Source organism: Artemia sp. Qi Xiang Cuo, chromosome 6 (genome assembly GCF_049724085.1).
Source record: "Artemia sp. Qi Xiang Cuo chromosome 6, ASM4972408v1, whole genome shotgun sequence".
NCBI classification, from domain to species: Eukaryota; Metazoa; Arthropoda; class Branchiopoda; order Anostraca; family Artemiidae; genus Artemia; species Artemia sp. Qi Xiang Cuo.
This window is the reverse complement of record NC_142799.1, coordinates 35,443,560-35,459,299: the sequence shown is the minus strand read 5'-3', so window position 1 is coordinate 35,459,299 and position 15,740 is coordinate 35,443,560. Positions and strand designations below refer to the sequence as shown.

At 37.7% G+C, this 15,740-nt stretch overlaps 1 protein-coding gene across 1 annotated transcript in view; it reads right to left on the bottom strand.

Moving 5' to 3' along the window:
- LOC148951167 (eukaryotic peptide chain release factor subunit 1-like) overlaps positions 1-13,296 on the bottom strand; it is a 55,433-nt gene extending 42,137 nt beyond the window's left edge. The window contains exon 1 of the mRNA XM_089090692.1: positions 13,143-13,296. Within this exon, the coding sequence (XP_088946818.1) occupies positions 13,143-13,225 (83 nt within the window). The 5' untranslated portion in view covers positions 13,226-13,296. The remainder of the gene's footprint in view (positions 1-13,142) is intronic.
- Between the last annotated feature and the right edge of the window lie 2,444 nt (positions 13,297-15,740).

Genomic DNA, 15,740 nt, shown 5'->3' with positions numbered 1-15,740 from the left:
AATTACACAATTTGTAGGTCAATTTTGGAGAATCTGCCACTTTTGGGGTTGAAATATGTATTCAGGTTTGGAGGGGTAGCAACAGCTAATTCATTATTATATGAAGTCAAATGCTCTATGAATTTACCAGCTTTATTTGCTGGTTTACTCCCCCACAAAAGGCTCTGGGCATTGAAATCTCCACAAATAATGATATTTTTTAACATATTAGAATTATTTATATAATTAAAGAAATCCTTGGCATCTGTAGTTTGGCCATTAGGGTTATAAAAACTTATTATGTAGGTTTTTAAATTATTCAGCCAAACACTGATGCCAATTGCATCAACATCATTTGCAAAATCTGGAAAATTGATGCCACAAAATTTTATATTATTTTAACTAATAAAGCTACACCACCTCCTTTTCTCTCTGAAGATCTATCCTTTCTGAGGATAGTATATCCCAGAGACTTAATTTGTTGATTTTGGGTTAAATGAGTTTCCTGGAGGCAAGCAATATTAATGGAATTATTATTTATAAAAGATATTAGTTCATTTAGCTTATTTTCTGTGAGTGATCTTACATTCCATTGGAGTATTGATATATGTTGTGCTGTTGATCTATTCTTCATATGACTGTGTATCAATCTTCAGATTTGTTAGAAGTAAACCAAGATCTTTTTTTGCTTGAATAAGCTTATTATCGGGTATGGAGGTTTTTCCAAATTATACAAAGATTTTGTTTTCTGTAGGTGATGTATGTTCATGTCATGAGCAGCATTATAGTTCAAAATAAATAAGTATGGATTTGTGGATTGTATTTTTGGTTGTGAATTCTGTTTATCGGTTAAGAGATTGATTCCTGGTAGTGTTTCTGGTTTGTTTCTTCTTGGGAGGGGGGCCAGGCTGACCTCATCTCACCGGACAGGGAGGCTTGTTGGCTTGGTGATTCCTTCTGATAGGGATTTGAGCTAGGGGGCTTAGACGATGGTGTTTTATCTGGGGGGCTGGATGCCGTGGGGGCGTTTGACTTGGGGGTTTTGGTTGGGTTCATTACAGGCTTTATTTGGTATTGTTGGGCAGCATTTGCTTCCATTGCTGCAAAGGGGTATGGGATGGCTTTCTCTGTTGATATTTGGAGTGTTAGAGCTCTTTTCTTGTATGCAGGGAATAATGATTTATTTGTAGATTCATGTGGGCCTTTGCAATTGATGCATGTAGGCTGAGTGTTGTTGCAAGTTGTCAACTCTTTAGGATGGAAAGCTTTACAATTACTACACTCTCGGAGACTTTCATAGCATTTCTTTGTTGTGTGTCCCAGTTTGAGACACTTCTGACACTGGATAGGCTTAGGTTTGTATTCCTTGTGTGGTTTGATTTGCCCAAATAGGAATAATTTTTCTGGGCTATTAATTTTTTCCTTCAGTGTGAATAAGAAGGATCTACTAGTTTTTAGGCCATTAGAGTTAGGTTTGCCAAATTGGGTAACATCCTCAACTGGGATTGTGTTTCCAGCCCTATCTGAGAGCCCTTCTTTTAACTCCTGAGTGGATATCTCTGGGGGAACATTATAAACTACTATTTTTGTTGGTGATTGTTTTGGGTTCCAATTAGATGCAATAATTGTGGTATTCAGAAGGGATTTTAGGTTAATTATTGTATCTGCTGATTTCTGATCTTCTACAGCTATAAGAAGAGATCCATCATGGTTAATATTAAGAGAGAACATTGATTTTAGCAATTTGAAAATTTCAACTCTTATTTCACTAATCATTATTATTTTAACAGGGGTGTTAGTAGTGATTTGAAGTCAAATTCCTAAGTGATTGGATGGTGGATCTTGGACGAGGAGAGTGAAAATGCCTTTGATTGGGAAGATTTTTTTCCTTTTTTTAGCGCTACTGGAAAGCACTTCCTGAATCACTCTATAATCCGTTACGGTTGCATTAGCCCCTACACTTATCATTGTCTTATTCTCGAAAACGGAGCTATCATTTGAACTTTGAGATAGTGTGCTTGACCAGCGAAGATGGGTATCTTCCACTATGGCACTTTCACTGGAATTTGATTTGGGATCTGGGGGGACATTTTTTTTTGGAGGACTTCTAAACATTGCCTATTGGAAAAAGCTTTAAACAAAAAAAAAAAAAAACTAAAACAAGAAGGGAAAATAGAATGATATTAAACCGTCTGCACTATACTATGGGGAGGAGAAACACCACAGTATAGCCCTGAGGATGAATTGAGCAGGATTGATGGCAAAAAAAAGCAATGATGGCAGGACGAAAATAATGCTTAATTACATCATTGTTTGACAACACTGGCTTTTCTCTGTCCAGAACTGCCACTCATACAGAGGTGCCGAGCTCGGCAATGCTGACCATTGTCTTGTCTCTGCAAGGATGAAACTCAGGCTGAGGACCAATAAGAGTAACTCCTCATCCATTAAGAAGATAGACACCTCTTGACTGAAGCAAGATCCCTTGGTTTGCAAGCGGTATATGGTTGGTCTCTAACTGCTTTGAGGCTCTCCAGCTGTGTTCAGAAAGCAAGTGAGCATGGACCAATTTCAAAGACAATGTTCTCAGAGCAGCTACCAAAGTTGTGGGCTTGAAGCCGCAAAAGAAGAAAGAGTGGATTAGCAACCAGACATTTGAAAAAATTGAGCAGAAACAGCAAGCAAGATTACAAAGAGATATGACACTCTACAGACAGCTCAACAAACAACACAACTCCTTGCTTCACAAGGACAAGAAAGACTTCATTGTGGGTAAAGCCACTGAGCTCAAGCAAGCTACCCAAAAGAAAGACATAGGCGCAACATTCAAGATCTTGCGCGAGCTGACTGGCAAACATGCCATGACGTCAACAAGCCTGAAAGCAGCCAATGGAGAAACTATATACAATCAGTCTCAATGTGTTGGTCTCTGGGAGAAACACTTTATAAAGCTGCTAAACTCAGATCCACCCGACTGCATTGACCCAGGGCTTGTTGCCACTGCTGCAGAAGCTACCCCTGCCCACAACAATGCCAAATTTTCTCCTGAGGAGATTAAATCAGCAGTGAGGAAACTAAAAAACACTAAAGCAGCTGGCACCTGTGGCATCACTCCAGAGCTACTTATTACAGGCGGCCCTGCAATGATACTTTGGCTGGAGATGGTGTTAAGCATAATCTGGCGCACAGAAGTTATACCATCAGACTGGAAGAAAGGAATCATTGTGACAGTGTTTAAGCGCAAGGGCAGCAAGACAGATTGCAGCAACTACCGTGGTATCACCCTACTCGCTGTTCCTGGAAAGCTGTTTGCAATGCTCCTGTTGAAACGTGCAACAAGCCAGCTTGATGCCAGGAAGATTGACAACTGAACAGATTTATATGGTCAGATAGATTGTTGAGAAGACACTGGAATTCAACAAGAAAGCTTACATAGCTTTCATTGACTTTCATTCTGCCTTAGACACTGTTGACAGGCAGCCCCTTTGGCTAATTTTGAAAGCTGCAGGCCTACCAGCAAAGAAAGTCAGCCTCTTTAAAGAACTCCACAGCAGTAAAGAAAGCACCATCCTTGTTAACAGGAAGCTTTCTTCTTCTCTCCCAATCAAAAATGGTGTACAGCAAGGTTGCGCTGCTGCACCTGAGCTATTTAACTGCATCATTGACCAAATTTTGAACAAGACACACCATGTCCACCCTTTTGGCATAAGTTATGCTGGGAGGACTTTGTCTGATGTTGACTTTGCCGACAATGTAGCCATCCTTAGTGAAAATCTTGACCAACTTAAGTCTGCACTTGAGACACTCTCCTCCACTGCTTCTGGAGTTGGGCTGTAAATCAACTGGAAGAAAACAATGATCATACCCATAGAAAAGACTGCATTGGCATCACCCTTAACTGTTGCAATCAACAGCCAAGCTTTGATGTGGTAAGGCAGTTCACTTACCTTGGATCAATTATATCATCAAATGGCACAACTGATGCCAAAATCTCAGCCAGATCAGCCAAGGCAAACTCTGTATTCAGATGGCTCCTGAGAGCAGTCTTCCACAAACCGCAAATTAGTCGCCTTACAAAAGCCCGTATCTACAATGCCACAGTCTCAAGCATCATGCTGTACTCTTCTGAGACATGGCCAATAACCCAGACACAGCTAAGAAAGGTTGATACCATCCAAACTAGACACCTGCGTCAAGTTGAAGGCTTCAAATGGTATGACAAGATCTGCAATAACAAGATCCTGAGGACCTTCAAGTTAGCAAACCTCTCCACCCAGATAGTAGCTTGTTCTCTAAGATGGTTTGACCACTTACTCTGCCTCCCGCCAACTACCCCTGCAAGGATCATATTGGACTTCAATCCCTTGATTGTTTGGAAACGTTCTAAGGGGAGGCTGCACACCAGATGGGCTGATGTTATAAATCAACGCCTCTTCAACTGCAACATTGACCCTAATGAGGCCCCATCCTTAGCCCTGAACAGGGCTGCTTGGAGAGGACTTACAGCACTGTCAACCAGTTCCCTCTACACTGGCGACACTGCTGAGCAAGAGCGTTAAGTAAGTCAAGCCTTCCTCTCCCCCATCCAAAAAGGAGCAAAGAGCATTACTAAAACCAACAACAAGCAGTAATAGTTACATAGTAAGTCAAGCTTAAAATAAACACCAATTACTATGAGTGAATATACACTAAAAAAAACAGAGATCAAAAAGATCTAAAATCAATTCAAACTTGAAACAAACAGAAATTACCACAACAAAGTAGGGCTATCATCCTACTTTGTAAAAACACTCTAAAGGCTAGAGGGTCATTTTTCCTTTACTAAAACAATTTGTAATTTCAAACTATTATTTTTTTAGTCATAGTAAAAAAAAAAACACAAATTGCAATGAATAAGGTTAGAAAGGTTACAATGAATATCAAGGAAAGAGAAAGTATTTCTTAGATTGATTGTATTTGTGACTTTCAAGTTAACTTTGCTATTTACAACAACACTTTTCATTAGAAAGTTTGTTGGCCCATTTAGGGGGAGCATGCATATAGGGATGATGTGATGTCCAAGGACCAAGCTTTTGAGTGACACAGGACGTTCTGGACAGGGATGGAGTCCACCACCAACAACAAGCACTCAGGGTTTGCTTGCTGCTGAAGCAACCAAAACTGATGATACAGTGGAAAATATGTGAAAACTTTTGAGTAATAATCAACAATTGACTTCTTGGATGTTAGCTGACATGAATAATGTGCTGAAAACAGTGGTTCACCCAATTTTCATCAAGGATTGGCAAAAAAAAGAGAGTGTACAGAAAAAATGGTTCCCAAAGTGCTTACAGATGGGGTGAAGGCTCAGTGCGTTGCAAAATGTCAGGACCAGCTTGAACATTACAAACCAAATCTGACTTTTTAGACAGAATGTAGTGGACAAAACAAAGGTTTTCAAATATTGTCCTGAATCCAAACATCAGAGCAGCAAGTACCAGATCAATGGGAGTATTCAACCAAAGAAAGCAAGAATGAAAAAATCGCAGGTATTGTGTAGAGTTTATAGTTTAGTGTATCATAAATTTGTGCCTGAAGGATAGACTGATAATAGCCAGTATTACTGTGAAGTGATAAAAAAAAAACAAGGGAAAGGGTTCAGCAATCCTGAAAAAACATTTATGATGATTAGATCTTGTACCATGGCAATACACCAAGTCATACTGCACTCACTGTTTGTGAGTTTCTGGTCAAAATAGGCATTGCTATGCTTCTCCAGCTGCTGTACAGCCCCAATTTGGCCATCTTGGACTTCTTTTCATTCCTGAGAACCAAGAGATTTCTCAAAGGACATCACCTAGGGATCCTTGAAGGACTAAAATAAGCTTTGACCACCTGTCTACAAGAGGTATCTATTGGCAACTTCCAGAAAAGCTACAAAGGTAGGTAAAATATTGGAAGATGTTCATAAAGTTGGAAAAACAGTATTTTGAAAAAAGTTATCTTATTTGTACATTTATTTCAAATGAACAGTTTTTACAACAAAATTACTAGAACTTTTGGGACAGGCCCTGTACAAAGTTTGCTGATTTTTTTTTTCTCCCAAATTGTTTTTTTTTTCAAACTAGCCCATCAAAGGGGTGGGGGGCTGGGATGCAATTGCAATAGCAGAGTTCATGTATTTTGGTGGACTTCCAGACAAATTCCAGAAAAGCTGAAAAGGTAAGTAAAACATTGGAAGATGTTCATCAAGTTGGAAGAACAGTATTTTGAAAAAAGTTACCTAATTTGTAAATTTATTTCAAATGAACAATCTTTAAAACAAAATTACTAGAACTTTTGGGACAGACCCTGTAAAAAGTTAGCTGATTTTTTATTTCTCTCACATTGGCTTTTTTTTAAACTGGCCCATTAGAGGGGAGGGGGCTGGAATGCAATTGCAATAGTAGAGGAACACCAAATAGAGAACCTAATGACATTTCTTTTTCTCCTACTTGGTCCCAGCCTTTTAACAGACATTAACCCAAATATTATATTTGGCCAGTGGTTGATAGGTCTAAAACAATTAAAAATTGGATTACCTTACCTTAAATTGCATCTTCTAGCAACTAAGGTTGAAGAGCCTGTAGATGTTGCCAGGTAATGTTGACTCAATATTCATGTCACAGTTCATGAGTGGATCATCACTATTTACATATATACAGGACAGTTTGGTTTCATTGTTGAGTGTCCCTAGATGCATTACTGACCTGGTGTGTTTCAGGGCTAAGAGTGCAGGTGGCTCAGTTGGTGTAAGCTCTGCAATTTAAACCTACTTGGTAGAGGCAACCCTCCAGATGTATGACTGGCCTGCACCAGCCATTGTCTGGATAGTTTAAAGTTGAGGCCTTGGCACAACAGCAACTTTGGATAAGTTTGCCAGGTGGTTGAGGGTGACAAGTTGCAGTTTGCATATGGTACCATAACTGAGCATTTACACTTAATAGACCCTGCTGGATGATACTGGTTTGTCCCACTGCATCTTCCATGACTCGCCACTCCAGTCATAATCAACACCAATCTTGAAGCTGTCAACTGATCTGGCCAACACAGCAGATTCACTGAGTGAGTTCCAAAGTGGAACAATGCAATTGGTGAAGAAGTTGGTGAAGAACTTCTCATGCATTCTGCTAAATTTATGATGCAGTTTTTTGGAGTTTCCTTTTGTTCTGGTGTATTCACTGTGATCAAAAACAGGCTTAATGGTTTCACAGGTCATCATCTTAAAGGAAAGGATGACATCTCTTTCTATGGTAGGTTAGGATAGGCAGGTTAACCTTTTCTAGTCATTGCTTGTAGGAGATTTTTTGTTTGGCAAAAGGGAGCTTGGTTGCTCTATGCTGGACCTTCTCAAGTATCTCCATGTCACACTTAAAGTACAGGTGGGGAATCAACAGACCAAATTCAAGATGGGGACAAACAAGGGATGTGTAAAACTTCTTGATAACTCTTGGTTGGTAACTTGTCACTGAATGCTTGATCATACTGAGGACCTTGTTTGCCTTAGCTGCTTGGTTCCAACAGTGACTATGAAATTTAAGCTTATTGTCAATTATTACCCCAAGATCACACTCTTCATCTGTACTCTGAATGGGCATATTGCCACCTGCAGAGTCAACCATGTGATAGCTATGGTAGGGGTTGTTTGGACCAAGATACATGACTTTGTATTTGCATGGGTTAAACTTGAGCATCCAGGTTGTTGCCCACATACAGATGTTGTTGAGATCTTCTTGCAGAGAAGAGCAATTTTTTCTTAAAGCTGCTGAACCAAAGAGTTTGGATCTGTCTGCATACAGTTCCAAGCCATTCTTGACCACCTCAGGAGCGTCATTTATGCAGAGGTTAACAGTGTTGGGTCTAGTTTGGTCCGTTGGGGAACCAAATTGATTCACTATTTGATTTGCCTAAATTTTCTTAATAACTAGGTGATGAGGTTGGATATTTTAGCCACACACAATGCTAGGCCTAAATACTTTAAATGGACTGACAGTCAATAGCAGAGCCTAATTACAAATTCATTTGAAGGTTGAACCAAATCTTGGAAAATACTGCTCAATCTTAGAGACAGGATGTGAAAGATAGGACAAAGTAATCACTGATAGATTCAATCTATGACAATTAGTGCAAAGAAGAATAATTGCACTTAAATAAGCTAGATTGTAGGGTGAAACTTTTGTAAAAATTTAAATGCATAAAAAGAGTTAGCAAATCGTTTTTAGCCTAGCCTTAACTATCTAAAACCATACACAACACATCCAGGATTATGAATCTATTGGGAATTAGGACAAAGACAAACTAGAACAATCAATCATTGATGGATTCAATCTAAGACAAATGTTGCAAAGCAAAATGATTTTATTTAAATAAGCTAGACTGTAAGGGTAACTTTTGTCTATATTTAAATACTAAAAAGGTGTCCCAAGATTGTAGTTAGCCAATCCTGTTTGGTCTAGCTTCAACTGCCTAAAATCATATCCAGGATTAGGAATCCATTGTAAAAGTTTAGGAACAATATAGATAAATGTACAAATAAGTTGAAGACACTACTTGAGGCCTTTTTTTATGTCCTTTCTAAATATAATAATTAGTTCACTTGCAATTGCCAATCACTGTTCACTTGCAATGGACCCTCAAGTAACACATAATTCATGTTGGGAGTAGTGTCATTAAAAGTAGAACCATTATATTCATTATTTTATGCTTGTTTTTTTTTTGGAAACTACATCAGAAGAGAGCTGCCACTAGACTACACAATAACTTCTTCACTAATAGATAACAAGTTTGTGGAATTTGCGCACTCAAGAAGCAGTCACTATCTCCAGTACTGCTACCTTTAAAAGAGCCATTGATGTAGAATAGTCATGAAGCCATGGTGAACTGAGTGGGATGCCATTGAGATGTCCAATCATCATCATCATCACTAAACAGCAATTATACAGGATTTAATCCTTATTTTGCTGGACAATGTGATTTAAGGTAATTTTAAATAAAATAGTCATTACCCTGACAGTGCACCCCACCTAACTGATGGCTCTGTATGTAGTCTAAAATAATATATTTCTTTGTTGTTTATCATCTTGTAATGTATCATGTATTCTATGTTAAAATTTGTTTGGTACTGTTCTAGATTAGTGGCTACTTGGAAGAAAACCTTTCCCAAAACAAGACTAGTACTGTTTGGCCCCTTATTTTACTCTTTTTAAATATCATATTTGTATTTCTGACAATGTACCCCCCCCCCCTCTGATGGTTCCATATGTAAAACTGTTTTTCATCTTGGGATACATTGTAAAATTGGCAGCTCTATTCTATACTCATTGAAATTCAGTTTTGATTAAAATAGAATTATATATAAATATTATTTGAAATGTGGATAATAAATCAACTGTGATACAGTCAAAAAAACAGAAATTACATGGCAAATAATAATCTTGGCTATACATAGGCACATTAGGGGGTGGGAGGAGTAAAGTGGAGCTGTGTTCAAAATCTTTAAACTATAATTATTCTGCATATTATGAAGTCAAAATTGTTTTCTTAACATGTTTCCTTATCAACATCCCCAATTCTAGACTTAGAGCCTACCAAAGTAAGAAATTCATGTCTTTGGTGTTTTTTTTTTAATTTTGTATATACTCAAGGCACATATATATGGGACCAGTGGGGCCAGGGTGTATTATCAGAAATGTAAATGTGGTATTTGAAAAGAGCATAAAATAAGGCTTCTAAAGGTAATACCTTATTTTTTATTATGATGTTTCTATCTACAGAGTCCATAATCTAGAACAGTACCATAGGTTTTCTGAACTCTTTACATATGAAAATCACTGTGTCTAGGTGATTTTGATGGAATTATTAGAATTGTGTATCACTTAAGGATCAATTTAAGTCCCTTAAATTGGATTTGTGGATAAAATGATTATTAATTTGGATAGAGCATATAAAACACATTAAGCAGTGTGGCCAACTTGTCCCTCTGTTAGTAATAGAATTATCACCCCATTTACCAAGATACATTTTAAACAAAAATGTTTGTCTAAGATTAGACACCATGTAAGTACTGGGAGTCTTGCTATATGATTTAAAAGAATTTGGAAATTAGCCTAGGCTAAATGTCTTAAGTATACAAAATGTAAATATGGCTGAAAATCCTACTTAAATCATTAGAAGTGTCCTTGGTAAATTTGCAGTTTTCAACATAATTTGGCTAGGATGAAAGTGGATACATTGCTTAATGCCTTTTCTTAGCCTATGCTCTTTTGTAATTTAATAATTGTTTCTGGGGGGAAATTCCATTTTGAGCCCTTAATGGGGCCCCCCAAAGGTAAAACATTCTATAGCAACCAAGTTTTAAAAACATGTTAAAAAAATAGACTAGTGAGAAAGAATCACCATTTGTAGCTGATTCAGGAATGGTAATTATTATTTTTCCTTATTCTTAATAGTAAAATGTTATTTTAAAAAAAATTTGTAGGAATTTTTAAAAAGAGCCTGAAACCCTTGGAATTGACATCACAGCAAAACCAATGTCATTTTTGGGGGTTTCTAGCACTGTTTAAAATAAATTGCAAAATTTGTTTTCAAAATAATATTTTACTATTAAGACTAAGGGAAATAATAAGTACCATTCCTGAATCGCTGCAAATGACAATTCTTTTGGTAAAATTCTACTTTAGCTACTTTTGGCTATCTTGGAAAGGGGGTAGGTTAGGAAAATGAAACTTTCAGGGATGGGTCTACAGGCTAAAGTATGTCCTATAGGTATTTTGAAGTACCTACCTCCCATCTTCTCTCTCTCTAGAACCTTATAAATTGGGATTGAGGGTACTGGTGCATTATGCACACTGCTAAAGAATGTATATAATAGTTTATACACAAATTTGGGCTATATATTTGCACATTAGGGGAGTGGGGGGTAAAGCATACCATATATTAAATACCTAACCAAGGTACCATTTCCCCCCCCCCCCTAAACCCCAAAAAACAACAGTTTAAATATTGGAAATGCAATGAAAACCATGCTTTGCATTCCATTTCTCTATTGTGGTCTCTTGCAAATAACCTGTTTGGCGGGTTTTGTCTCTTGTACAATATATAGCAGTGTCCACATAATGCACTAGTACTGGATTGAGCAAAGTTGTGAAGCTGAAAATAATTTTGATGTACTTCATTTAAGCAGAAGATCTATTTGTCAAGGTTTCACTTTTATAACACATGGATTTTTAAAGGTCATCAAAGGTCAGAACCCTCTAGAGGGAGAAGGAGTGGAGGTAGGTACTTCAAAAGGTAAATTTTTAGGTGGCACTATAATTTAGCTAAGATGAAAGGGAAAATGTCATTTGATGCCTTTTTTTATGATTTTGTAATTCATTAATTGCTTCTGAGGCGAGTTGCATCTTGAGTCCTCAACATGGGTGCCCATAAGCTGAATTCCAGGGGGGGGGGGCAAACCATGTCTAACTCTAAGTGGCACTTTTAATGCTATATAATATAAATTTCAGAACAAAAATATAAAATAAGCCAACATCATTCAGCCGGGGCAACCCCCCCCCTGCCTCCCCGTATGGGTGCCCATGGTCCTCAAAGGGGCCCCAATGGTATTTCATTTTTGTAACCACACAAAGAAGTTATCAATACTAGTTAAGTTATTGAAGTGGTTAAGAACATATCACTAGTTTATATATAAGTTGTTCAAGAGTAACATATTCCAAAACTGCTTATTTAAATCAATTCAAACCTCACTTATTAGGCAACTCAAATATAAACCATTTTCCTACCATTTCAAGTTTTTCAAATGCAATTGAAAAAAATAGCACTGAATTTTGCAATTCAAAACTTTGCTGTTTACAATTCTGGGCATATATTTGAATATTAGGGGGGGGGGGGGGGTAAATTTCATGGTAACATTGCAGTGGGCCATATAATTTAGCTAGGTTGAAAGTGAAACCATCATTTGATTCTTTTCTGTGCTCTGTCATTACCTTAATTTGCACTTTGGAGCAATTAAGGTCCATACAGGATCTGTTGTGCTCCAGGTCAATGATGGCAAAATTTCATCACTGTGTTAGGGCCCAGTGACACGCCATAAGAGAGGTCTGCAGGAGAGATGCAATTTAAGCCCAAAGCAGCATCAGCCTCCAAGCAAGACATTCATTATGATGAAGTTGGCATCAGTCAGTAGTTGAGTGGCACAGACAGTCGCACTCATATTTCCATGGCTCATCATTCCATTCCTTGTCCGGTCTGGACTTGAAGGACACAGCCGTGGGTGCAGTCACCATTTCAGCTTGAAGGCTATTCCAATCATTGACAACACTCTCAGAGAAGAAGTGTTGCCATGTTTGTGTATTGACAGAACGTTTTGACAGCTTTTGTGAGTGTCCTCTTGTATGGTGCTGACTTGAATGTTTGGTAAAAAGGGGGTTATTTGGTTGTGCATTATACTTGTAGGTCAGCATCATTTCACAACGGCAGCATCTGAAGATGAGTGTTGGCAGCTGCATGTATTCCAGTCTCTTGTTGTATGGGAGATGTTGTAGGCCAGCTATGCACTTTGTGGCACACCTCTGAACTCCTTCAATTAGACTGGTATCATTCTTATAGGAAAGGGAGGTGAGACATGTACCAAAATTCAAAGCAGGCCTAACTATAGCCTTAGAAAGACTGTACGGGAATGGCTGGTTATGGTGTGATTGAGGAGACCAAGGCTTGAATTTTCTTTTGAAACTGCTTGTTGCCAGTGGCTGTGGAACTCCAATTGTTCATCTATCAGTGCTCCTAGATCTCTTTCTATCAGAAGCCTAGAGTCAATGGAAATGATTCTAAACACTAAGAATAGGCTAAGGGAAAAAAAACTTTTCTGAACAAAAGTTAGGTATGCATGCATTCTGTACAATTTTCTAAACCTAAAGAAAACAAGGAAGCAGTGTCAATAGGAGCCAAGGACATAATTTAGGCTCTCAATTCAAACTGTAAGTTTAAGGCTATTCTCCAAACTATTTTCCAGGATAGCAATAAGCCCCTCATCAAACAATTTCCCTAGAAAAATAATCAAACAAAGGGGAAATTCGCCAAAACTAGCCTTAGCTTAATATAGGCTAGCCTAAAAAGTAGCATGGCCAAAATAAGACAATGATTCATACCCTCTAGCCATTTCAAGGCTTCTAATAAGCTTTTTGATCTTCCAAATTTCCACATTACGATCCGCAGCTGATTCATCTCCCATGGTCGTTTTATATTGTTAATGAGTCTTGACTTCAAATAGATATTGTCAAACTTTTCTGTGTCACCAGTCCACTTTCCTTAGCAGTGGATGAAAAGAATAAAGTAACAGGCGACAAGCAATTTTTATTAAGTTTGCTTATACTGCCATCTGCAATCAAATAACTAAAATTTAAAAGAAAGCAAAATCATTCTACTAAAATACTTGACTTATGTCCCGGACGTCCTTATGGGTCGCTTTGAGGCCATCTCACTTACACGTTCGTAGATCAGTTTTATATATGATGCTCGGCTGTCAGCTTGGTTGAGAATATTGTATAGGATTGAAATGTAAAACATGGACTGAAATTGAAAATGGAGGTAGGATTGGTTATAAGCCCTATATGCAACTTTCTCCAAAGATCCATTTAAGAAAAATATAGAAAAAGACAAAATTTTGAAACTTGCGAAATTCTTTAGCAAAGAAGCCTTAATGGACGCTATCAATACTTGCAAAAGTGAATTTAACTTTGACTTCTCATTGACGTCTATTCCATGATTCATAATAACTGAGCCCAATGAAGTTCCCGATTTATCTAATGACGTTAATAGTGTTATTGCGTCAAGATTAAACGACTGCAAAAGTATATTGGATTTTTTAGTTGAAAAAAGTGAATCCAGCACTGTCCAGATTTGTCCACTTGTTTGGCCTTCAAAGCGAGAAAGAGAAACAACAATGTCCGTCATTACATCTAATCCACCTCCCGAACTAAAGAATGGCAATCCAGGTAAACAGAGTGAATTTAGTAACAATCTAAAAGTTGATGGTATAGAGAAAATTATCAACAAGAAAGATAAGACAGTCCTCAACATGAAGGGTGAGTGCTCTGCGGTGACAGTTGTTAGAGCCATGCCTGTGCAAATAAAAAGCAAAGTGATCAAAAAATAGTTTTTAGGGACTGTTTATATCGATAATGATTATGATGTTGGAACTACTCCAGGTATCTGTAGCGTTTACATGAGTGCTAAGGGTTTCGGTATCTCTAAAACTGTTCTATTGTCTTTTCGACGTGATAAGGACCTAGATTGTGCATTGAAATATGGGATTAAAATCATTTATACACACTTCAAAATTTATAAGCCGATAGAGAGACCCCTTCAGTATTATAACTGTCAATCGTTTGTCACAAACCCTCTAAGTGTATTAAAACAGCTAAATGCTCAAGATCTACGGGTGACCATTGCTCTTCAAAAAAGGAGCCCTGTCACAGCGTTCAGGCGAAGTTAATCAATTGTGGTGGTGATTACCCTAGTTTCAGTTTTCGTTGTACCGTTCTAAAGAAAACAGCAAGCAAAAGCACATAGTTTTTTGTTATCGTTTCTCTATATAACTCTAACTAGTTGTGTTTTTTCCAAAATGTGTGTGGTGCTAAGGAGAAGTTGGACCTAACAGGTATAACATTCAGTGATTTTGATATTGTCTGTATTTCTGAACATTTATTACTACCAGCTAATTGCCAGGCCTTAAAAATTTTTTGTGATTTTAGTTATTACATACAACCTACCAAGAGTACTAGGGGTAGCCCGTCTGGCGGTCATTCGCTTTTAGAAATAGGTTTCGAAGTACTTTACTTGAGGGTTTGGAATTTTTTTCTGACTGTTGATTTGGGATATTTGTGGTTATTTGTGTTTATTTACCAACAAATTACTGCAATATTCGCTCAGACCAAAGATTTGCGGCAGCATGTGTTTCATTTTTCTAAGTTATTAGCAAAAATCAGGGCCAGTAATAAATTGATTTTAGGTTTGGGTGACTTTAACACTGACTTGACTGACGTTTTCCTACCCCGTTCACAAATTTTTTTATCTTTTTTGCCCAGTAACTTATTTATTATTGACAAAACATGTTCTTTTACTTACATACATGTTTCTGGAAGCGTTTATTAGAACAACGCTGGTGACAACGCTGTGCAACAGACTTGTCCTTCATTTATTAAAGCAATTATCCTCAAAACACGAGTTATTACATTTGGAAGTGACTATTTCGAAAAAAATTTCTGGAAGTGTTTCTAATATAGATTTTGCATTTTGCACGGTCTCTGTTGGTGGTCGTCTCCGATTGACGTGTTTTAAGTAACCATTCTCATCTAGAGCTACTAGTCCCAATTGACCCTTCACCCTTGCCTACTAGCCCCGTGCTCAAATGGTTCAAAAAACTGAATTGGAATTATATAAATCTACATTACTCAAGATTCTCTACTAGATAAAATTAAAGCTCTCTTCTATCTGCTAGCTACTTCTCCTTCATCTGATATCTTAGACCTTAAGCTCTATCTGGCCCAGATAGTTCGCGCTCTAAAAATCGCAGCCACTGCTTATGTTCTTTTTGAAATAATAAGGAGGAGTACCAGGAAAAATGGCTGGTCTATCTACCCAGGCCTTAAAGAGGAAAAAGAACATCAGTTTTTTTGGCGTAATGTGTGGATTGAGGCTGAGAAGCCTCGTTCTGGGGTCCTTTTCGATCTTACAAAGTATGCAAA